Below are 26,158 nucleotides of genomic sequence, written 5' to 3'. Positions count from 1 at the left end.
TGGAGTAAAACGTTTCCTAACTCGGTCCTTCACCCCAAAGTGGCTCATTAATATTTAGATCTGGTGACTGTGCAGGCCATGGGAGATGTTCAACTTCACTTTCATGTTCTTCAAACCAATCTTTCACCAGTCTTGGTGTGTGAATTGGTGCATTGTCGTCCTGATACACGGCACCACCTTCAGGACACAATGTTTGAACCATTAGATGCACATGGTCTCACTGGAGCAATGTGCAATTAATGAAGATTGTCCACCAGGCTGCTCCAATTTAGCCATGAAACCTTCCACACTACAGTGACAGGTGTTTCACTTTTATTGTCTAACTCCTGTAGATTAATAGTTTTACCAACAATGAATGACAATGAATGAATGAATAGTAGTTGTGGCAGTCATTAAGGTTATGATATGCACATTTGTTAGTCGCTCTGGATAAGACACAGTAAGTGTAAATATAAATGATATGAGAAACATTTACCTCACCATCTAGGCTGTGAGTGGCAATAAGTCATTAATCTTAGGGTTGAAAATGGAATGTAGTGTCATTGGCCCAGTGTGAATGAGGCAAAGCAGAGTCCATTCTGAAACTGTGTCCCAACTTTTCTGGAAATGGGGTTTAGATTTAAGTTAGAGCAGATTTAAGTTAGACATCATCTAAATCTACTTAACCAAGAACACCTTTGTCCCCTGTGTACTGAGTGTTATCTAGTTTCTAGGAGTGCTGTTAAAATGCTTTATGTGCTGTTGAACCACACTGATAAAGAGCCATTTATTCAGGAATGTCTCAGCTGTATGGTTTACTAGCCTATTGTTTATTGATTAATGTTAGTAGTTTGATTTTACTGTGAGAACTAGGTGAGAAAGTTCAGTTTTACTCAACCAGTATTTGTCTACACACTGTTAGTATCCAGATAATAATATTGGAGGTATAGGTTTGTTGTCCAGTGGAAAAAAAGTGTATCTCCCAAAATAGTAACTTTACAGGTGAAGTAAAACAGATATTTAACTTTCAATGGAAGTCAATGTAAATAGATTTTATTCCAAGTAATTTGGGAGCATTTTTATTGGTCTATCAATTATGAAATTTCCACAGAGTGTGAAGTACAACTACTGTATTCAACGGGAAACACAGGCTTCTAATTGGACAGTGATGATACAGAATTATTGATACAGATGTTTTTTCTGTATGTATTTTTCTGTATTTTTATGGTTGTTTGAGATTTTTTTTTCCCCAAATTCATTTATTTGCAGGACACACAAAAAGAAATAGTGGACAAAATAGAACAGATAGAGATACTCCACAACCAACCACAGAGCAAAGAAGGCTGCAGAACAGGTAAGTTAGCATAAAACACACAATCTATAAAATGCTCAAATTGTAATTTTGAAGCTTTCTTTTTTTGCATCCAACACAAGTACATGAATGTGAAAGGTTTTCAAAGTATTCTGTGTCAAGTCACAGTTAAAAACAAAGTGTTGTGCTGGTTTTGAGCATGAGGGGGGGAAAAAAGTCATGCTGATATTTGTTAACCAAACTTAAGAAGCAAAACATTTGTTTGTTTAACTTTCTCAGAGTTTTGAATAACTAAGACTATTAACTATAAGACCACAGGGAGGTATTATGTATAATTGTATTATGACGTGTTAAAATGAGATTGTGATATTTGTTGCTCAGTTATACTATATGGTCAAATGTCATCTGACACCTGCTTGCCTGATATTTCTTCTAAAATCAATGTTATTCATAGGGAGTTTGCTGATGTAATAGCCTATACTCTACAAGGTAGGTTTACTGCCAGATATTGGTGCATTGCTTTTGAGGATTTGATTGTGTTCAGTCACTAGGGCGTTACTTAGGTCAGGACGATGTTGGATCTTTAGTTCCAGATCAATGGGCTGAAATTACTAATTTTAAGAAGTTTGTACACACTTTCAGATATTTTTATATTGGATTGCAGGATTTATTGACTGCATCTGATATTATTTATCTCCACAATGCACATAACCTGCATGTTTGCATTGCTATTTGGGTACATTGGTATGTTCATAGTTAAATACCACATTATGTATGTCTTATCCATGTTGTTTTGTTGGAACTGGCCTTCAAGTGTCTCGACATATAATTTGTTTTTAAAACTCTGAGGAACTTGAGGGGAAAAATCTAAAAAAAAAAAAAAAAAAAAAAAAACGCACCCCAAAATAAATTGTGGCATTTAAGCTGCAATATATTTATTAAATGACCATGATCATGAAACAAACTGTTGCTTATTTTATGCTTCGTTCCATCTCAAATTATGTGAGACTTGAGATCGGAAAGTGGTCAACACCATGCTGACTTTCATCTCCGTTCCTTTTCACCCACTGTATTTAGTTGGCCAGTCTGTTTAGGTAACATCTTTTTTGTAAGGCCCTGACATTTGTGGTTCCACTCGTCCTTACTTAGCTCCTTCAACCAGTAATTTTGGCCAGGTTGAGAGCAGGGCAAAAAGAGCGCCGAAGAGAACAAACATTTTAGAAAGCCACTGTTTGTTATTCTGTGTGACACAAAAACTAAGGAAGTTTGGAGCCAGGACAGGGAGGAGTGGGTTAAATAGGGAAACAGTGGTGAAGAAAGAAATGGGGAAAGCATATATTGGCTGTGACCCTGAAATATCTGAAACTAGACATACAGATTTCACACACTTTCCTCTGTGGACTTGTACAGTTTTATTCTAGTACTTGTTCATTGTGTCTAATTCTTAAAGCATTTTTCCCTTAATATGTTTATTTTCATTTGTAGCTTTGAGCATCCCTACCGCTGTAATTGAAAATATAAAAAAAAAACAAACAAAAAAAAAAACAACTGACGATGCTTACTGCTACTATTATTTATTATCTACTAAACTTGGCTGGGGACAATAGGTTTAAAATTGTTTTAAATAAAAATAATTGCAAATGGGGCTTGCAAAAGGCACAACTGTGTAAACACTGGTCTGCAACTGAGAGGTAATGTGTGCAGTCCACTGGCAATTCTACAGCCATCTGTGGCTGTGAGCTGAAGAGAACATGAATGACTTTGCTGTGTATTAGTGAGCGGTATGGACCTCACTCTCCACCCTTCACTCAGCATGATGCTGACAGTGTGCTAGACGTGCAGGTGTATTCAACTTTCCCATGATTTTGCAGTGCCTGCAGTTGGAAAAGAAGCATTGGCTAGCTTCACTTGCCTTGGAGGAATCATGGATTTGAGGGAGACTAGCTAGTGGGTAGAATTGGAAATACTGGGTAGAAAATGTGTTGCATGTTGATAATTCAGGAGGCTTAATAATTATCCTAAAGTTCCTTAGAATAGGAAGTACCATTAGACAAAAGAGATGTGATCTAAAGAAGATATGAGACTCTAATTGGAGTTCAATAGAGTCTGAGCAGAATGTTTATTTTTACTAAGATCACTACTAAAACAAGAGGCGTGACTGGGCATTTTGGCTAATGCAGAATGTCTAAACAGCTGGTGATTTGAGCAAAAGCTCAGGGAAACTAAAGAGATCTTTTTGATGTTGGAGGGATACACCAATAAGAAAGAATAATTACCACTCACTGGATGTAGCTTTCTCATCAGTAAGCCTGAATTGAGGTATGAAGCTAACTTTAGTACGCCAAACTAGAGAACCTTTAAGATAAAAAGTCAGTGTGCCACAATATAAGTGTCATCAATCAGATATGCAGCTTATCCCTCTAGCCCTTGGCTGCTTGAGCATTATGTGGCTAAAAGGGTTGTTTACTTGCTAGAATGAGCCACCATTGCTAGTTTAGGCTGTATTTCACTTATTGGAAGGATTTGTCTTATTTAGGACATGATTGAAACCTTTCTTTTTTTCTTTTGTGGAATTGATGCAAGAATCGGGTTAATCAATGGGGTTAGTCAACGGAATTCAAGTGGTTTCACTAAAATGATGATGGCTAAAAGCATACATCAGGAATGAAACAAATAATATGAATCAACCGATTGTGACTTGCTTTTAGTAAGTTTGTACATTGTTTAAAAAAAAAAAAAAAACAGAAATTGGAATTCATATTTTTACATATAACCCACTAAATATTTTTGGTAATTTTTACTAAAATCTTAAACTTTAATTTTAGATTAATTTAATGTCTTCACTCCATTTTAATTTTACTGACTTTTTAATGAGCAAATAATACTGGACTCAAAAACACTGTTTAAAAAAAAATAAAATAAAAAAAATAATGTATACTCCTTTGGGTAACCATTACTATGTAGTGTGCGTGTCAAACTAAAGAATCAGACACAGGCACCAAAACACCTTCAGTTTCAGTTTAAAGACATGGATCAGGTGACGGGCATAAAAACATTTTAAACTGTGAGATCCTTGATGAGATATCTTTGAAAGAACTGTAGGCTTTTATGTGCTTATATTTTTTTAATGTTGTTCTGCAACTCTCAAACTCCATGTTAGCGGCCTTCATTGGTGTCTGGGGAAAAAGAAAGCTGTGCCCTCTGCCCCATGACAGTTAAGCCCTTGTTTTTCAGTGCACTTTCCACCACTGTTGGCTAAAACCCAATATTGTTCATGACCCTATAATGCCAGGCAACATCCTTTTATGGCTGGGGTTTTTTTTTTTTTTTAAATGCATAAAGACTTCAGCAGGCACTAGGCTTGGATGGTATGGAAAACTTGGACAGATGTTTTTAGAATTCCTGCTCCCTATTATCAAAATGAGGACATCTGGAAGGATGTTTACCTTTCAGCATGATCCTGACCTGAAACCCACAGCTAAAGCAACAGTAGACAAGCTAAAAAACAAAAGGCCTTCCTGCAGTGTCCCAGTTAGATCAAAATTAGCAGGACATTGACTGATGTGTTAAATATGTTATGTGTTATATGACACATTTTCTATACTGTAGGGAGACCTAACAATACAGTTGCTGTGAATAATTTGGCCAAGTGTGTTTGTTTGTATATTCCTTTTATAATTATGAATTTTGTTGATCCTGTTCTATTTAATTGACATTTGCAGGTTTTGAACATGGTTTGAACAAGTTAATATGAAAGCCTGTAGTCACAATGCTCTATTAAGATTTAAATTGGACACTCTATTGGTATTGTCAGAAACCACAGAAATAAATCTATTAGAAGTTTGTTTGTAACTGGAAATAGTTTGAGACAAGGGTGTGCGTGCACCATGTATTTTACACTGGGCAAATTGCACTGAATGTTTCCTTTATTTATTTTTTGCATACAGCCTACATAGCTTAGAGGGGACATTTCCGATTGTGGGAAAACACTGTTCTCTCTGGTTTGTTCATGTTCAGGAGCTCTGCATCTTTTAAAGTTGAGTGGTATGTTTGAGGGGAAAAAAAACAACTATAGGTGGATGAAGTTTAACTTGTCTGTAAGATTTTAATCACTGTTTGAATTAACGCAGAAACTCGTTTGTAATTCAAGTTATTTATTTATTTATTTTTAGCAATTTGGGTAATGCAGTTAGCCATCTCCTGAATTTGGAGACATCTCCACCATAAGGGATCCGAAACAGCAAAAATAAGTCTATATCTCAGTTTGTGCTTTTCAACATTTGCCTTTCTTTCTGTTGTCTAAACATATTCCAGATTCCTTTCTTCAACAGTTTAGTGGTGTTCCTGGAGAAATTTGCAGCCTCTGTACTCATGAAGTCCATCGACAACATGGAGGTTAAATTCTTGCTCTATGCAGACGACCAGGTGCTGCTGTCCCCCACTGAGCGGGGGCTAAAGCAGCAGCTGGAGCAGTTCTGTCAGAACTGGGCCCTGACAGTCAATTTGGACAAAACAAAAATTGTAATCTTCCAGACAAAGCCAGGTTTCAGAGCAACAGACTGTTCACCGCCCTAGAGCACTCTTTACACTACACCTACCTGGGCCTGACCATCAGCGCCTCAGGGGGCTTTGATCTGGGAGTGAATGCACTAAAGGGAAAGGCACGAAGGGCCTTCTGTGAAGTCAGGAACAAATTCCACAAAGTAGACATCCCGGTCAGTATCAGGTGCAAAAATTTTGTGCCTATTGCACTGTATGGAAGTGAGGTATGGGGTCAACTCAATAAACTCGACTACACCAGATGGGACAAGAATACCAGATGGGACAAGAAGACATTCTGATTCAAACACACTGCAGCATGAAGCACAAAAAACCCCAAGAGTTCAGCCCTAAACTCAGTTCCCTCTATCAGCTGGTTCTGAAACTGACTAGCCTACTGTTGCCACAGTCTCAGTCCAGCACTGCTGACCAAGTCCAAGTCTAATCAGACTGAACCAAATGATCAAACACTGCAAATCAGCCTTTCTAGAACACGGGGAAAATATGACCAGAACCCAGTCTAGATTAGAGTGCTATCGGACCCTAAACGGACCGTATGAATTGGCCGAGTATCTCTTCACCATCAGAGGTCCTTATTAGAGACAGATCCTGACCCAGTACTGGCTCAGTGACCACAGCCTAGCCATGCAGAAGGGCAGGTATAAGAAGTCCTGGTCTTGAGGTCAAGACAGAGCTGCCCTTTCTCCTGCACTGCCAAAAACAAACAAATATTTGTGATCCTCGGCGTAGGGGACACATCGCCTTTCGCCGCCAAATATGTGACAATATGCCACTCCCAAGCTGAATTGACTCAGATGGAGACATGGACACACAGAGAGAGGGAGAAGGACGGACGGATAGAGAGAGACGGCCAGATTCACTCACTCATACTTGGCATATCATTAACCATTTACTGACACCGGGGCTTCATAAACACGTTAAACTGGTTTAGAGCATGCAAACAGACTGGAAATTAAATGTATTTATTTATTTATAATTAAAAGCATGAACATTGCCATTAAAACCAATGCAAAACTAAGAGATGCATTTCTTTAGAACCCAAACATGTCCTGAATGAATATATGAGGTAAAAGGAAAACATTGCAGAAGCTCTGTCTATAGGTTCTCACTCTAGTTTGTAAATGGCTTAAACAATGAGTCATTTTATAGCTAATTTCATGCAATTCAGAACTCCCTACAATAACCTGCTGAATTGTTCATGATTGACTCATCAAAAGGATGCTCTGTTAAAACCTTGTAGCAGAGGGTGTGTTCTTTTTTTTTTTTTTTTTTTTTCCCCCTCTCTACAAGCCCTTTGAACACTAAAATTGGTAAATGGTCAAGAGTAAGATTTCTTTTTTAAAATGATAGTTAGACAAACAACCCCTCCCCACTTGCTCCATAGCTTGTTTCTCCTCAAGTATATTTGGTTTCCAAAGCTTGTTTTCTTTGGTTTTGCCTTGGACCTATCATCCGCAACAGCCACAACCTATGTTCAGTTGTCTCAAGCAGACTTGCTTTTGTGGGTTCTGGTCTATTGAAATGCACAAATATTGTGTAAATATCACCTAAATATTGTTTGTTCATATTTCCCTTTATATACAACAGCATGTCAAACTGTATCAGAAACTACATACAATATTTATTCTGTTTCTGGTAACACATAACATCACATAAGACATTTGGAAGCAGACGTGATGATTTAGGTATGCAGTTAGCACAAATCTAATTGTGCGTTATTATGATTGACTACATTTGGACTCAGGGGAAAATGGTATAAATCTGAGTTTTCGTCAGTCTTTTCTTTTAGCTGACTCCGGCCACTCGTTTAGGCCAGACATCCGCTCTGCTGTGGTCTATCTATAGCCCAGCAATTGTCTGAAAGAGTGGCGTGGCTTTGTTTTTGCTGATGGCGAAGAATGTGTTTGGGGTTTGGATCTGTAAACCTAACAGCCTGCCTCCCCTCTCTCAGTAAACAAAGCGGAGAAAACAGCAATCAGAGAAAGCCACAGAAAGGGTTGTGCCTCTTTTTCTTGGTCTAACTGATGAATGACTTAAAATGCCGAAAAGATTCAAATCAGCGTTATCTTGCATAAAAATGTTCTCTTTTCAGTGAGTTATAAATAAAGTTCGTAACACTTGGAGGTTTTGTAACTAAAATATGCCTAAAGTATAAATAGATTATTAGTAGTAATACTACTGTTGTGAAAGTATAACTAATAGTGAAACCATATACAAAGCCTGGGAAAATCATTACAATTTGCTTTTCTGCTTCTAGACGTTATTTCAGCAGCACACTGCACGTCTGACAGACAGCATAAATCTTGAATTCAGAGCAACAGTGTTGAAAAACACATTTAGAAGACTACAGTCTGGCCGTACTGACTCTGTAAGCAGACAGAGCTTTAACAAAAAATACTGGCTGTGCTGCACTCCTGCTGTGATGTGAGAATGGTGGAAACAGACGCTAGAGTGCCACATGTGAAAAGTATCAAGATGTTAGTGATTCTCCCAAAAATGACAGGGATCCACTCAGACGTTTTATTACTTTAAAAGAGCATTAGCGTCCATGCTCATTATGGTCAAAGAGCAGCTCAGGCCACGTGACCTTGTCCTCTCCCACAGTCTGAATGAATTATGGTGACAACAGATTTGGAGGAAAATGCATAAGTGCTTCTTTTTTGTTGTTTTTGTAGGAATATTTATTTTCAACCTAATTTCCCTCTGACCACATATTGTTCCCAAACGCAGTAATTTTAAATCATTTCTCTGTACATTAATAAAGAAAAGAGAGTAAAAACCCTGATAAATCCATGCATAAGCATGAATTTTTTTAAATATTAAAATTACTTATATATGAATTAAAGTAATTTTTATGTAAAAAAAAAAAAAAAACTTCATGCTTAAGTTTGTTTTCATTCACTCAGCACTTAATTGCTCTCAGTATTTATTTTCTTCTTAATACATTAGCTATATTAAATGACCTTTTGAATTATCCAGGAAAAAAAAAAAAATCGTTAATATTTTGCAAAGAAAAACAATGGAGGTATCATTTGATCCTCCCAGTTGAGGAAAAATGGGCCATTGGATTTAGGAGCCCACCCTACACTTCCTGTGCCTGGCTGTCTCGTTTTCCTGTCCCAGTTCTGTCTTCCGAAGTGCACCCATGTGCACATACACACGTAGGGTGACAGGAAATGACTCCATCTCCACCCTGAATACTCACTACAAACCTTTTAATGACACACTTTGGGCTTGGGAACGTGTGTGTGTGTGTGTGTGTGTGTGTGTGTGTGTGTGTGTGTGTGTGTGTGTGTGTGTGTGTGTGTGTGTGTGTCCTTTAATTTGGATCTTTTCCTTGCTCTTGTCAACTTGCCGTCAATTCCAGTGGTTCTCAGACTTTTCCAAACTACAAACCACAAAGGCCCTGAAGTGGCTTTCTTTGTTTTGGCTCTGTTAAAATGCCCTTTAAGGTTGGTGGTCTGTGACCTTGCAGTTGCCTGTAATTTAAAGACAAACTGAATGCCCTTCTCAACCTGCTGTATCGGAATAAAAAATGTGAATGACTCCTTAAAAGGACAGGTCCTTTTTATGTATTTTATTGGATGGAGCTTAAATATTGTCTGCTTTTGAAGTTTGCTTTGTATGCACTATATGGACTAGGCATATGCTTACATCCACCATCAAACTAATTTTCTTTAAATAAGAAACATAAATTCAATTTTACATGTAATTGTTTATGGATGTAGGATATAAAGTCTCAGATCATTTTGTGGTCTTCCATGCATCACCACTGTTTATGAAACATACTCCAGAATAATATCTGTAGCTGTCAAAGCTCAAAATGAAGTGATCTAAAAGTAGCAAGTCCAGATAAGTCGACTTGTGGTGTAACCTTGAAGTTGCCATACAAATCACACAAATGCTGCCTTAATTTACTCCTACCTGAAAACTGAAACATTGGATATATGGTAAACCTTCTCAAAACCACGATCTGGTGCTTTCATATTCTGGCACTTTGGTTATTTCTCTGGCTTAATACAAAATTTTTTAATCTCTATTTAAGACATAATGATTTTTTTTTCAGAAAGTGCAAATACAAAATGGTGCAGTCCTGCAATGCTTGATAATTCTGCTTGAAGCGAATTTTATTATTTTTTTTAATGCCATCACTGAGGATTTTTAATTAGATTAAATATTTACTTTAGTACTTTACCAGGAAACACTCTATTAAGATAAAATCTTAATGGAGTGGATGAGGACATGAGGTCCTAAAGTCCAGTGATATATATATTTTTTGGACAGGACATGAGAAGAGAGTCGAGCATTGCAAAATGTAGAAGTAGAAATCATAGTTGTTAGAGCAGTTATACAAAAAGTACAGTCCTACAACTGTGTATGAAACTTATGAATATATATAATTGCACAAACTTGTATATAAGAGCTTCTTAACAAGATAAAAGCATTTCAAACATACCATTCAGTGCTCTTTACTTACAAAGGTTCTAAAGGTTCTAAAAAATTACTGTTTTCTGAAGAATACCTGTCTAAATTTTCACCCCTAATATATGATACTTTGGACAGAATAACTGCACTGAACCTTTTGCTGTAATGTTGGATGAGGTGAGAAAATCCATAACACTCTTGTACCAGTGTGTGCACATCTCCTTTTTAAGACTTTGCGTTTTATTATATGAAGGCTTTGCTAAGGAGATGATGTTTCAAGGTGTGTTTTAATGACTTGGAAAGCTGTACTTTGCAGTGCTACCTGCTTCCTGGAGTCTAACATGCAGCTTTTTCTTCTGTGTGTTTTAGGTTCTAAATCTGACATGGTGTTAGTATTAGACCCTCTGGTTAGGGAGAAGGTGTCTTGCCCTTTGACCCTCCATTCTCAGCGTGACCCTGGATCGCCTTCCTCTGGTGTCATTCCTTCTTATCGGGACCGTTCAGATTCCGAGTCCAGCCGGAGCCAGGACTCCTCGCAGCACACATGGCTGGATTCAGGCGCTTCAGAGCAAAGTCATGCTTGCTCAGTGCCTACTTCCGAGTCGGATACTTCAGTGCTAGGCACGCACCCTGGATTGGCAATGGGGGGAGAACAAGCAGCAGGTTCATCCTCTCTGAGCACAGACTCAAAGGCTGAGGCTAACGATCTTGGGCCAAGTAAGATTGAAGATCTGTGTTCGACCTCAGTCATCGGTGTGGAGACAGTCGACGGAGCAGTAAACTCTAAGAAGACAGCAAATACCAGCTGTTGCATGCCAAAGGAGTCCAGAGGAAAGCCTAAAGACAGCATTAAACAGAAGGTAAGCCATAAGGTGAAATAAATGTGGATTTTTAGCCTAAGCACTACGCATTAATCTCTGGGGAAGTGCAGATGATACAAACCTTCCACTAGGAGGTAATGTTCAGCTGCAGGTAAGGTTGTGTTCAGCCTTCTTGCCATAGAACTTTTCCAATTCCTCACATTCAGCATGCACAGATACTGTGTCCTGGTTTTTATAATACTCTTGTTTAAGGAACAGCCATAAACAGCAGTATTTTATAGGTATGAGGGATAGTCTCATGAGAGTTCAGGCACCACACTGCATAAACAAACTAGCCTCCAAATTTCACCCCTCTTAAAATTTTTCACTCTGTTCAATGCCTACATTTATAGCAATACTTAGAAGAAATCCAGATTTAGGTCTTCAACTGTAAAATTAAATCCAATATGCCCTTTTCCCATTAAATTTCATTATTTAATCCAATTTTTGTCTCCTCAGTGACAAAATGTCTGGAGGGCAATTAAATAACCACATGATAACTAAAGATCATGGGGTGTGTTATAAAAAAAATGTATGATTTTCTGCCAATATGTATACAATATAAATAATAGTAGTTATAGTGAATAAAGACATCACAGACATGATCAGTCTGGACCTGTATAAATTTAATTCTGTCTGAAGGAGGCTTGAGAAACAGCAGTTTGAATGTTCTGTATAAAATGTATGTTTTATTTTAATGGTCTGTGAATGTAAGAAAAAAGGTAAATACTGCTGTAAATTTAAATTACATTAAAATTTTTTGGATAAATTTTTTTTTTAACTATACCTTTTGTTCCCTAGGTCACATCAAGCACAGATGCAGAGTGTTCTCTTAACAAAGATACAGGTAATTGTATATATTGTACTTTAAAAAGCATACATTTTACCACTTATCAGCTTATTTTATTCATTCCTTTACAAACCCCATTCCCAGAAATGTTTGGACACCTTTCTAAAAATGCAATACAAGCTAAAAACTGTAATTTTTCCAAATGTCTTGAACATTCAGTTAACTGATAAAAGTACAAATAATACATTTTCAGTGTTTTTACTGCAGAACTAATTGCATTTTTTAAATATAAAAAAAAAATATGACTCATGTACTACCCCCCCCCCAAAAAAAGTTTGGGACAGAGGCAAAATAAGATTGAAATGTTATACAGTACAGGTAGCAGTTGTCTGGAAGGTTTCACAATTAGCAGTTTAAATCTTAACAGGTAAGGTCATCAAGACTGGGTATTTTACAAATATGAAAATGTGACCAAACCAGTTGGACCACCATAAAATAAACAGTTATTTTTAACCAAGAAAGTCAAACTTCACTCTTCACAGATTTTAATACTTAAATCGCAGCAAGCAGAAAATGCAACCAATCTCTAAGACTGAGCTTATTTACAGGCACTGATTTTCTGAATAATAGTGCTGTATTTGGGTATTTAGATATTTGTTCATTGGGTGGGTAATTGATGATGGCAAAAGGCAAACACGCCACCACATTCTGGCTCTTCAGCAGTGAAAACGGTGCTCTACCCTCTCCACCCATGTTCAGGCTCATCAACATAAGTCTTTGTGCAAATAAAGCCTAAAACTCAGTCATATAAAATAAGTCTAACATGCTAAAACAATACACTTGCGACACCACAGTTAATTTTGTCAGCTTCGTACCTGAAATTAGAGCATCTCCACTCAAACTGGTTAAACTGTGCATACTCTGTGCCCTTAGTTAGCAAGCTTGTTAGCAGGTTAGCGAGCCATATATATATATATATATATTACACCCACACCACACACATACAGGGGTTGTACAATGAAACTGAAACACCTGTCATTTTAGTGTGGGAGGTTTCATGGCTAAATTGGACCAGCCTGGTGGTCAATCTTCATTAACTGCACATTGCACCAGTAAGAGCAGAGTGTGAAGGTTCAGTTAGCAGGGTAAGAGCACAGTTTTGCTCAAAATATTGCATTGCACACAACATTATGGGTGATATGCCAGAGTTCAAAAGAGGACAAATTGCTGGCGCATCTGTGACCAAGACAGCAAGTCTTTGTGATGTATCAAGAGCGACGGTATCCAGGGTAATGTAAGCATACCACCAAGAAGGACGAAACACATCCAACAGGATTCACTGTGGACGCAAGCAGAAGCTGTCTGAAAGGGATGTTCGGGTGCTGACCCGGATTGTATCCAAAAAACATAAAACCACGGCTGCCCAAATCATGGCAGAATTAAATGTGCACCTCAACTCTCCTGTTTCCACCAGAACTGTCCGTCGGGAGCTCCACAGGGTCAATATACATGGCCGGGCTGCTATGGCCAAACCTTTGGTCACTCATGCCAAATGTCGGTTTCAATGGTGCAAGGAGCGCAGATCTTGGGCTGTGGACAATGTGAAACATGTATTGTTCTCTGATGAGTCCACCTTTACTGTTTTCCCCACATCCGGGAGAGTTACGGTGTGGAGAAGCCCCAAAGAAGCGTACCACCCAGACTGTTGTATGCCCAGAGTGAAGCATGGGGGTGGATCAGTGATGGTTTGGGCTGCCATATCATGACATTCCCTTGGCAGAATACTTGTGCTAGATGGGCACGTCACTGCCAAGGACTACCGAACCATTCTGGAGGACCATGTGCATAGAATGGTTCAAACTTTGTATCCTGAAGGCGGTGCCATGTATCAGGACGACAATGCACCAATACACACAGCAAGACTGGTGAAAGATTGGTTTGATGAACATGAAAGTGAAGTTGAACATCTCCCATGTTCATGCCATGAACATCTCCCTGCACAGTCACCAGGTCTAAATATTATTGAGCCACTTTGGGGTGTTTTGGAGGAGCGAGTCAGGAAACATTTTCCTCCACCAGCATCACGTAGTGACCTGGCCACTATACTGCAAGAAGAAAAGCTTAAAATCCCTCTGCCCAAGACGAATTGACACTGTATTGGCCGCAAAAGGAGGCCCTACACTATACTAATAAGTGTGGTGTTTCTGTGACCCTAAAGTCATTATCCCAGAAAACTAGAATATTATATAAAGTTTATTTTAAAAAAATGATTTTAATACAGAAAAGTTACTGCATCAATGCGGCTTGGCATGGTGGCAATCAGCCTGTGGTGTGACTGAGGTGTTATAGAAGCCTAGTTTGCTTTGAAAGTGGCCTTCAGCTTGTCTCCATTGTGGGGTCTGGTGTTTCTCACCTTCCTATATTCTTTATGGGGTTTAGGTCAGGAGAGTTTGCTGGCAAATCAAGCTCAGTAATACTGTGGTTATTAAACCAGGTATTGGTACTTTTGGCAGTGTGGACAGGTGCCAAATCCTGCTGGAAAATGAAATCTGCATCTCCATAAAGCTTGTCAGCAGATGGAGGCATGAAGTGCTCTAAGATTTCCTGGTAGACGGCTGCGCTGACTTTGGACTTGATATAACACAGTGGTCCAACACCAGCAGATGACATGGTTCCCCAAACCATCACTGATTGTGGAAACTTCACACTAGTCTCAAGCAGCTTGGATTGTGTGCCTCTCCACTCTTCCTCCAGACTCTGGGGCCTTGATTTCTTAATGAAATTCAAAGTTTACTTTCACCTGAAAACAAGACTTTGGACCACTCTGCAACAGTCCAGTCATTTTTTTTAAAAAATTGGCCCAGGTATGACATTTACTACTGGCGTTGTCCCTGGGTCATGAGTGGCTTGACACAAGGAATGCGACAGTTGTAGCCCATGTCCTGATACGTCCTTGCTTAGTGGCTCTTGAAGCACTGACTCCAGCAGCAGTCCACTCCTTGTGAATCTCCCTCAAATATTTGAATGGCCTTTTCTTGACAATCCTTTCAAGGGTGCGGCTATCACTGTTTCTTGTGCTGCTTTTTCAAGCACGCATTTTCCATCCAATCAACTTTCCATTAATATGCTTGGATATAACAGGGGGGTGTCAATGACTGACTTCTGGACATCTGTCATGTCAGCAGTCTCCCCCATGATTGTGTAGCCTACTGAAGCAGACTAAGGGACTGTTTTAAAGGCTTAGGAAAACTTTGCAGTTGTTTTGTGTTGATTATTCTAATTTTCTGAGATAATGACTTTTGGTTTTCATTGGCTGTATGCCAATGAAAACTTTCTCTTTCCATCAACTAAACGCTCCCCAAAAAGGTACCTCCAGACCACCCTATCCACAGTACCACGTATAGACTCCCCACACTACAGGATAATCTCAGAAGATAATTATTTATGGTCACCCTAAATCTGGGAGACCTCTTACGAATGTCGGGAAGAGCTGATCGGCCTGATTATTTTGCAGTGTGGGCCAGGCTTTACCTGGCAGGTACTTGCAGAACATTAAAATAGAATAAAAAAAAAGAGGAACTTGGCAGATGCCCACACTAAAGATAAGCATCTGGTGGTTTAGTTTCAAAGTCAGCTGAGAATTTAAAGAGGAAATAAAGACAAAAAGGTATAGTTTTCCTTGGCTGTGTGGAGAGGTTTTGTGAACTGTCCAGTTTTTAACTGGAGTGAATAACATCAAGAAAGTTGTTTTTATCCCTGGATTTGCTAAAAAAATTGTTGAATTGAAATGGATCTAGCTTTATTTTAGGTTATGTTGAAAAGCTGTGTTAAGAATGTTTAACAAATGGAAAGGTCAGTTCCAACTTTAATGTGTTGATTGTACTGATCTTAAAATTTGGATGAAGTGGATATAGTGTCCCTGTCCTACTGCTTGGAGTCAGAAATCCTAGGGCAATGAGAGAATTAAAAGGATAGCAGCTGTGTTTAGGTTGCTTTTTTTATGGTTCAAGTATGATTAAGACATATTTAGATGGAGTAGTTTCGCAAACCAGATTATTATGGTATCATTTTCCTCTCTGGAATGCCACAAGTAGACTTTGGTAAGTCCTATATAGACGTGATTACTTTTACACAGAAGCTGACATAATGTCATGTTACCACAGGAGGTCAGTAACGTCTACGATGGATTTACACTGAATAATAAATCTTGGTGTAAATAACTGAGACGGGAGTCGTTGCTCGATCTATTCATTGGTGTGACACCAGAGAACATGCACGTAATATGTAGTTTCTTCTGCTTCCTGGAAGAAAGTTTGTGTGCATGCTCTTCACGTTGTGGATCAGACACAGCAGTGCTACTGGAGTTTTGGACTGTCTCTACTGTTTTGAGAGAAGAACCTCTACCAAAAATATCCATCCCACAACAAGATGATGTCAAAAAACGTCATTTCCTCATAATCTCTTACAAAATTATTATAACTGCTGTTAAATAATGTTTAATGGTAGTAAATTAATAGGTAGGATACATAACCCCCCCACCCCAATCCAAATAGACCATTAACCACGTGTTGTCTTTTCCACACATACACAGGTATTTCTTTTAAATGTAGGTTTTCTTTCTATATCAGCCTTTCATCCACATGTAACCAACCTTTAAGACTGTTCCCAGGATGAAAACATTTAGAAACCCAATTTTCAGTGGTGTTGTGTAGACAGGTAAAATAGACTTCTGGGCTTGGAGCATAGACTGTACACCATTTATCTCTATTGTTTGACATCAATGTGTGTGCCTTTGACTGTTTTGTTTATGCGCATGGCTGGCACTGCCAAAATAGCATTGGTCTTAGAAGGCTTCTGATTGGCCAGCGTGGCTTTATGGTTAAACTTATATTGCCACCTGCTGGTTTGGCATGCTCTTGACAGCTCTTAAAAGCATGTTAGTAATGTTTATTTGAACAGAGGTGAGGATGGGATGACTTTTATCAAATGAATGGGAATGGGGAGGAAAAAAAAAATAATAAAAAATATATATATTACACACACACACACACACACACGTATGTACTAGGCCTAAGATTAAGGTCACAGGCTATGGGGCCTATATTTTAAGGGTACACGCCTAAATTAATGCCTGAGAAAACCTACACTCTAGAACGCAATGGCTATTTATATTGTGCTTTGCCTTGTCTAATTCACTACTGCATTGATTTGGATTAGAATGTGTTATCTCAGCGACTAGGTAGGTGAAATACAATTACACAGACAAACTGAAGACCTAGTCAGGAACGACTACAGTAGCAAAATGTCAAGCTTATAACATTCCATAAAAGCTAAACAAGTTGTTTTAACCTTGATGCATCTGTTGCGATAGTTTAGATATATTTAATTATATATGACATTGTAATAAAGATGTGAAAATACTATGATTAGGAGTCTTCAAACTTTGACTGTACATAATGCACCCTCTGTGACTCCTTTCTCCTATGTTTATGAGTCAGGGGGAGGGGAGAAGTGTTCCCACTCTTTTCATTATCAAGACGTTCTGCCCTCCCCACTGTCTAATGGCTTCATCCCAAATCCCTCACTCGTTCTCATGACCGAATAGGGCAATTACAGCAAGCACAAGCTTAGGGGCCTCATCCAGTATAAGATTGTAATCTGGCTTTTTTTTTTTTTTAAACCTCATTTTGGATCTTTGTGATCTTGGAGGGAAGAGTCCCTTATCTGCTGCAGTTCAGTGTAAATAGGATTTGGAATAAACCAAGATTCATGACCATAATAATTTTCACTCTGATTGTCTGTCCAAATTTTTGTTTGCTCAATGTCTACTGAGCATGTACATAAAAAAATAAAATAAAATAAAAGTTGTGTACATACTTTTTGAACTATGTAAAAACCACTTGTCTCTGCTGTTACGTTTTTTTCCCCTACCTCTAATTTTTATTAGTGTTGCCTCTATCTTCCTTGTTCTCAGTCCAAACATTGAGTTAATAAAATTAAATCTCCACAACAATGTTCTGTGTCTTTTCAGTATTGATGAGCAAAACCTCAACCTCTCAGCCAATCAACAGGGCAAGCTCAGTGCGAGACAGAGTGCGTAAATTTGCAGAACCTACAACCCCTTGTAGCCCGACAAGGGATGCCCAAAGAACCATACATGGAGGACCCCCATCTACAGATGTATTTGGGCCTGCCGTAGCCACTCCAAAACATTCTGAGATTCAAAATGCATCCCCATCCCTTCCTTCCTCTTGTCTGTCCACTTCCCCAGGCAGAGGGGGAAACCTCGGCAGAGGCCTGCCTGCCAAATCAGAGACTCTCTCCAATGTCCAATCACTGGGGGCAGTGGGCGGGCCACAGAACGCCACTGAAAATGTCAGTAGTGCTTTCCAGAGCTCAGAAGAAGGGCAGACTCCTGAGGGAAAAGCATTATCCAGGACACTGGACCCCCAGGGAGATCCACAGTCCAACATGAAGACCTTCCTCACCATCGAGATCAAGGATGGCCGAACAATTGCTCCACAAGTGTCCTCTGCATCTTCGTCCACGTCGGCCAACACGATGCCCCGAATCATCACTGGTGCCTCTGGACAGAGGGCAGGTGGGTAATATGTTTATCATTTGATGCTGTATAGCTTTCATAGTAATTTTAGAACAAATTGCAGCCCCATTAATTTTGCTGGACAAAGCAAGAATTTCTAATATTTTACCAACCTGATTTTTATTGTAGAAGCTGTGCTTATTCTTACGTTATCAACCATAGCAAACATTATATTGGAGGAAAAAAGGTGATTAAAATGTTTTAATAGTGACATATTTAAAATGCATTCATGTAACAGCTAATAATTCATGTTCATAAACCGATATGCTATTAAGAAATTCTGCAAACTGTGATTCTTAAAAAGTTGGTTCAAACATCTTTAATTAATGCAGCATAATTATGCATTAAACCAAATTACATTATTGTACCTTAATAAAGGTTTCAAATACTTATCTTTTGATCCACTATGATAAATTAGTAGTTTATGGTACTAGTGTACTCTAATTATACTATAACTATGCTATTATGGGCTTATGATGTTGATTTATAGTGCATTCTTGCCTTATCCTTAACCCTAGGGGAAAAGTTGCATGGATTCAATGGATGCTATTAAGTGGAAGGGAATATTTGCATGCATAATAGTATTACACTGCAGAGATAGATGAGTACCTTAGAGATTTCAAGCCTAAATGCTTGTTTAATATCATAGATAGTTAATGAACATATTTGTTTGCCTTGACTTCCTGTAGACCTGTCAAATAATGTATTTCCCAGATGTCTGTTCTGGAGAGGAGTGGATTGGTTAAATGGAATGCACTGTCATGCAGTTCTGAAGAAGTGTCCATTATGGTATTTGGCAACCATGTAGGAAAGAATGCCATATGTTTGAATATTTCTTTACATTATATTTTCTTAAAATTAAATCATGCAAGAAAACCTTATTTGGTAAGATGATATTAGATGTCTAGTCCACTGTCTGCTGGAAACTATTTATATTTCCGAACTACTTTTCTTCTGCAAGGCTATTAAATGCGTTTTTTCCCCCCTGCTACATTCTCTTAGCGATAGTGCAGATGGGACTATCAGTGTGGATCAGGAGAAGATTCATTTAACTTAAGTTTAGAAGAATAATAAACATTTTAAAGGTTACACGAGTGAATAAGGTTCATTGTGTTTACAATTGTGAAGGAAAATTATAGTTAAAGCTCTGCTTAACAGTCTGCTAATTTAAAGTTATTTCTCACCACCTGCAAGAATCAACCAGATAAGACCCTGTCTCTGTAATCACAAGGAACTAGCTCTCATCTCTCTCTCTTTCTCACACACACACACATATATATACAGATGTGCTCTCTCTTGCAGTGTTTTTTGTCATTGTGCCACAGCTCTGTCACATCTTCCTTTTTTGGAAGCACTTCGCTCATCCTTGCCTCAGAAAGTGGCCTGCAGTCGGCCAGGGATATTTCAAAGCCTCTACATTTCCATTCTGTCATTTAGTTCATACTTTTGCCCAGAGTGTTAGCCAGCAGCAGTCAGATACACCATGAGGCAGCTTTGGGTTTAGTGTGCTTCTTGAAGAGCTCAACAAGTGAAGATATCAGCTGTGATCAAAACCATGACCTTGAGTTACAGCCAAGGTCTGACCACTAACCACCACTTGTCTTGTCTGTTTCCCTTTTGAGCACATATGGGCAAAATCTGTTATGATACTTAAAGCAGGGCTATATGTAACTTTATGAGGAGGCAGCACTGGTGCCAAGCATATTGTAGAAGCATTGGAACGATGTTAATGTAACTTAAAGCTATTATTAGCATTAAATATGCTTATAATTTAGAGAGAATTAAGGGGCAAAAAACCTACATCAGCTGGGGTCACAAATGCATGCATAATTGACAAATTATATTATATTACTTTGCATTTGTAAAGATTAGTATTTGTGCTGTTCCAAATATTTTTCACCCACAATTTTTCAAACGTGCCTCTACGTGCGCACACAGACACACACGTGCACACACATTCAGCTCAATTTAAGCACTATGTATTTCAGATGCAGATCTAGTTTTTATTGATTATTTCATCTAGCAGGTTTGTTCATGTATATCCAGTTCAAACTACTGACAGAAGGTGAAATCATGGTCAGTTGTGCCATTTACATCTTTTAAAACTTTTTAATTGCAGCATTTGGGTAGATTGTATGGAAAGTTCTGTCAATATTAATTGGTTGATTTTGAGAATTTCTCAGACAAAAAAAATGTAAAATGTGCATTGAAGCATTTGGTTGTCTGCGGCATTGGAACTGTTTCTAACATGTTTATAAATAGCTTTGAATTGTTCTTTGGTAAATGCTTATCAAATCCTTTCTTCATATCTCTGCCCACTTACGCTAGACTAGATCACTGAGGGTGGCTTTTGAAATTACTGTTTAAATTTTGAGGGTTTTTTTTCTACTCTGCCATCTGTTGTCTTGTAGAAGTGTAGGGTGAATATTTTACTCTGCTAGCCTCTAATTTCTTTTTATTTTTTATTGTTTTCTTTTATAATTACTGAATTCAGAGAGAGACTGTCATTCTTAGAGTGTGTGTGGGTGGGAATATAGTTTTACTGCTTGACAATTAAGCCCCAGGGGCTTTAAAAATATCCAGTCCAGTTGATTATACTATCATTCTTTTCCTAAGCTGAGAATGTTATCCTTGACTCCCTGAGAATGTTTTTTTTTATGCACTCCACTCTTTGGGAATTCTTATTGGTGTTGGGATAAATACAATTTGTTTAGGTTTGAGTGAACAACTATTTGAGGTCTGGTTTTGCATAAATATATTTGTGGTTGCAAAACATGGCACAATTTGTGCAGATCTGAAGCTTTTTACAGTTTGAGAATTTTTGATAGGGCAATAAGTACACGTGCCATCAACACCCCAGTCGAGTGCTGGATATTATATTTATGTTAGCAGCAATGTGACTTACTCTGCTTACTGGTGGTACCAGTGTGACAGCTTACATAACGTTGTAATAGCCACATATTCTTTATACCATGCACCACACTTCGACCATAAGTCTTAAATGTATACAAATACATGTCGGCCAGCAAGGAATTAGACCTATTTAACTTATAAATATTTAGGGGTAAATATTCACTAGTGTGACTTGACAGTGTTCAGATGCCATGTATGACTTTCAAAGATTTTTCACTTTCCAGCAATGTAAGCTCCAAACTCCTTAGTAGGTCTCTGAAATGGTTTCATCTTTTCTTTGTTTTTCTTAGAATTGACGCTTGGTCTCAGAGCTTCACCCTTCAAGATCACCAGCTCCAGCCTCTTGACAGGACCCTCCATTAAGGTACCATGGCTTCACGCAAGACTTTAGCTCAAAATGTCTAACCTTTCTTTACTTTCTTTTAGAAGAATAGTTGTTGCAGCTGCAAAATTGAAAGCAGAGCTCACCAGTTCAGGCAGGGAGGGCCAAAAACCACATCTACAGTTTCCTTACATCCCCACCCGCCTTACATTCAGCTACCCTACTGTTACAATCTATTTTTCTCTTCAGATTTTTTGGGTTACTGCATCCAATAATATAAAAAAGGCATTTCCAATTTTACCTGAAACACCACACATTGTAGGATTTAATGTTGTGTATTTTTATCTGTGGTTTTAGTAGAGATTAAGTAAGATTTCAGTATTTTTATCTCTACAATGTACACACGGTGCAAAAAATGGTTATATGAAGTTGCAGACTACCTTCATATTAAAATACCATGGTTCAAATATTTTGTAGAAAGTTCTAAAAAGACAAAATGAAGAACAGAAGAAGAACTCTTATTATATATATAATAATAATATATAGTATAGCTTCAAGAGTATTAAGTATTAATAACATAAATTTCCTCATTTCAAGATTAATAATTACCATCAATATGTGTTGTGTATTGTAAGGTATTATTAATCTAGACATTACAGATAATTGTTAAATGACGTAAACGATAAATAAAACATTTTAGGGTACTTGTTTATTCCTAGATTTTAAATACACTGTATAAATTCCCATTGCGTATGTTGCTATATATTAAAGAGAACTATAAATTGGATAACATTCAGGTGACTACATTAAAATATTATTAATTCCTTCATTCATTCATTGTCCGTACCCACTTATCCAGTTCATGGTTGCAGTATTAAAATATTATAAGCATCGCAAAATATGGCAAGCCTTTGAGATCAGTGTAATTTGATGAAGTATGTGATATTTAAAGCTTTGCATTTACTGAATGTCTGTTATTATTTTTACACACGTTTCTACCCTTACATACCCATGTGGGTCAGTGTGGTAATCTTGTTTAGGGATAAGGGAGAGATGGTTAATTAGCAGGTTGACAGAGTGCTCTAGACAAACAGAGGATTACCATTTCTTTGGAGTGTTTGAGAGGGAAAGCAGGTGCAAAACAAGGAAACATTTGCTGCATGGACAATGAGGTAAACTTGGACGAAAGGAGTTAGGATGCAGGTAACATTATGAATCATACAGTAGAACTGCTTATACAATCAACCTGCGCTGCTTCACTAAACATTTACTTTTAACAGACTTACTTTAACTCTGTGTGGTTTGAGGTTTCATATGATGACTGCTGTTCTAGCTGAAAATATAATAATAGAATATTTTGCTAGAGAAACATTAACAGAGATTTTAAAGGGAGGAGGTCATTCTTTGATCTGTCTGGGTGGCCTTACGCAGGATTTGGTTCTGTGTATTTGAAACCAGTGTGTTGTGCTCTACAGATTAGGGCTTTAAATGGTATACAGCTATCCAAACCTTGCAAATAGAATTAGGCAGGAAAAGGCACAGAGACAGCAAATTCAAGATATTTTACTGGCACCCTGTCCAAAACACATGGTGTAAGACTGAAATATAAAGAGGTGGGGTTTTTGGTGAAAGGCTAAGCTCAACTGGTATTCAGCTGGTGAATGTTTTGGAGGAGGGTTCAGTTATAGAGAAATAGGGAACGTTCCCATGCGGGAATTTTTTTTAAATTTTATTTTATTTTTTAAAGAAATAATTTACACAATATACACATGCTCCTAAAATGACAGGTTTAAAGGAGCTATCTGTAATACTGACGCCAAGCGTTTAAAATCAGAACTATAATACAGTTTCAAAACAGTGGAGAGAGCTGTCTGCCGCCTCCCCCCACACAGCTCACACAAGTGTTCATTATTTACACAGGTAAGTGTTCATAATTTCAATAAAACATCTACCTATTCAAGAAAAACACAAAGTGAATGAGCGGCTGCTATTTCCCTGCATTTACAAGCCTTTATTGTCCAAACCTACCTTAAGAGCCGAAGCTAGCGCTATAGATTTTGAAACTTTTTGAAGTAAATGTTGTTTCAGTTTATCCATTTAAATTATACAAATCAATTGTATGTGATGTCACTAAACATTTACCTACTTAAGTGAAAGGCAAAAATGGAAAGAGCCCTTGCCGTTTTCCCTGCATTAACGAGTTGTTACTGTCTAAACCACCTTTGCATTTTAGACGAGACAAGGCTGGTGTTATTTTCCCTTTAACCATAAATGTCATTTTAGGAGGCAGATTCTTGCTTCTTATTAATTCATATTTAAGCATTTAGTTTCAACTTAAATTGGTCTGTTTAAAGAGTTTTATTGCATTATTCTCCAGCTTCTTATTGAATACTCATTTCCACATTAAATAGCTAATATTTGCTGTGTACTACCAAGCTTGATTTCTTCGTTCCACCTAAAATAGGTGAATATGCTAGGCTTTTCAGATGCAATTCTTACTCTTTAATTTGTTTAAAACACACACACTGACTGAATTCCTCCAAACTGTTATATATATATATATATATATAACAGTTTATATATTATGAAATGCCATTTATCTATAAAATTTTACAAATGCAAACACAATTCTGTTTTCTTAACACCTTAACATTTTTAGAGGTAAATGTGTGCATTTGCATGATGCTTGCTTTATTCACTGTATAGTTGCAGATTAAAGAAACACAAGGTAGTGTTTTTACCTTACAGTTGCAGCTTCAAAATCATTGTAATGCACTGTAATATGGAGAATAGAGCTTCTGGAGTTGCTTCTCTGGGCTCAGCAGAAAAAAAGCACTAAAACTTTTGGAGGAAAAAAAACACATCTTACCTAGTGTTCCTTTAAAACCCATTACTAGGGCATTAAGACTGAATGCCAATCTAAGCCTTTTTGAGGCCTGGAAGTTACCATGACAAAACCTAGCATGCACTGTGGAACCCTGCAGAAGCTAATGTAATTTTTCCATAATGTTATGAATATACTGTTTATTAATTCCTTTTATGTAAACAATCTTTATAAAGTTGATTCTGATATGTTAACAATTAGATTAACTACTTAAAGTCAGAAAGCCTTCTTAAGTAGATTGAGTACCATTAGGATAGGTGCTGTCATGCATGGATAATGTTACTTACTACGGTGTACGCCAGATGTCTTAAACTTTGTGGACACATGCCCATCCACTATCTTCTTTAAATCTTAAAACACATGAATCTCCTGAAATTAAATGAATAAGTATTACTTTATCTCACTCTCCAAAAGCAATGGCCTCTTCTTTTGGGAAGGCTATAGAATTTATGTTGAAATGTTCAAAGCTTGGTTTGATTTTGTTTTATTCTTATCTACAGATAATTGCTGTCCATAACTACCCTGTGCCAAGAATTACAGTGCTGCTTCATTGACAGATAAATTTCCCTCTTTGGTACTGATTGAAATGTATGCCAGCAAAAATGTGTCATGGTATCTTGTCTGCATCAGACAAAATACCATGACACATGACATATATATAATATAGGGCTTCTCTTATTGTAAGAATACATTTTTAAATAATTGTATGTATTTTTATGTATCATTTTTGAACTCTTAATTTTTAAGAGATATGCAAATTGCCTGAAAAGATTTTTACTTCAAACCTGCTGAGTGTTAGCTATACATTGGTATTGATTTACTATGAAAAGTAAAACATTTCTTACAAACTTTAATATATTAATGAGTATATTATATCTATTGGCATTTACATTGAAATGCTTTGTTCAGTCAATAATCCAGTCTCTGTCTATGTTTAGTTCATGCTCACTGAAATAACTTACTAATGCTGTGGGAAAGCTGCTGAGGATGTGTAGCACTCTGGAGTTCTTTAAAATTCAATGTGAAATTGCACTGGGCTTCAGCTTATCTTACTTTTGTGTTCACTTCATTTAGACTATAGTACAGGAAATAAGAAACAATGTCCACCCATTGCCCCTGTGGCTGTTTGTTGTCTGCCAGTAGAGGTGTGAAGGGCAGGGGCTCTAAATAAAGAGAGCAGTAGGGGCCGAAGGGGGTGTACCCACTAGGATAATGGACTGACTGGTGATAAATAGACACGACTATGCCACCTGAGTTAGAGGAGGGGCCCTGGGCCTTTGCTGCCATGGTGACAAAATTCCAAGCCTGGACATTGGCTCAAATTCTGGCCAGCTGTAGAGAAGGGATATTAGTGGGGGGTATAAAGAGCTGGGAGTTGTTCCCAACTCACTTTTAGAGTAGGTATGTTTTGTGGGGTCGGCAACTGGCATATAGCAGTGTGAGGTTTCACTCTTTTGTTCGCTCTGATAGTTTAATCAACTACTGTTGAATTTACGAGGATACCCAGTGTGA

The 26,158-nt window shown here is 37.8% G+C and overlaps 1 protein-coding gene across 2 annotated transcripts in view; it reads left to right on the top strand.

The window, feature by feature from the left end:
• Nucleotides 1–26,158, top strand: part of LOC136678694 (smoothelin-like) — a 74,054-nt gene that overhangs the window by 30,789 nt on the left and 17,107 nt on the right. For both annotated transcript variants that reach the window (XM_066656793.1, XM_066656794.1), the window contains exons 6-10: nt 1,249–1,333; nt 10,646–11,136; nt 11,938–11,983; nt 17,958–18,527; nt 21,731–21,804. In XM_066656793.1, coding sequence (XP_066512890.1) covers nt 1,249–1,333; nt 10,646–11,136; nt 11,938–11,983; nt 17,958–18,527; nt 21,731–21,804 — 1,266 coding nt within the window. The remainder of the gene's footprint in view (nt 1–1,248; nt 1,334–10,645; nt 11,137–11,937; nt 11,984–17,957; nt 18,528–21,730; nt 21,805–26,158) is intronic.

The sequence above is a fragment of the Hoplias malabaricus genome, chromosome Y, assembly GCF_029633855.1.
Source record: "Hoplias malabaricus isolate fHopMal1 chromosome Y, fHopMal1.hap1, whole genome shotgun sequence".
NCBI lineage: Eukaryota > Metazoa > Chordata > Actinopteri > Characiformes > Erythrinidae > Hoplias > Hoplias malabaricus.
This window is presented reverse-complemented; position numbering and strand designations above follow the sequence as displayed.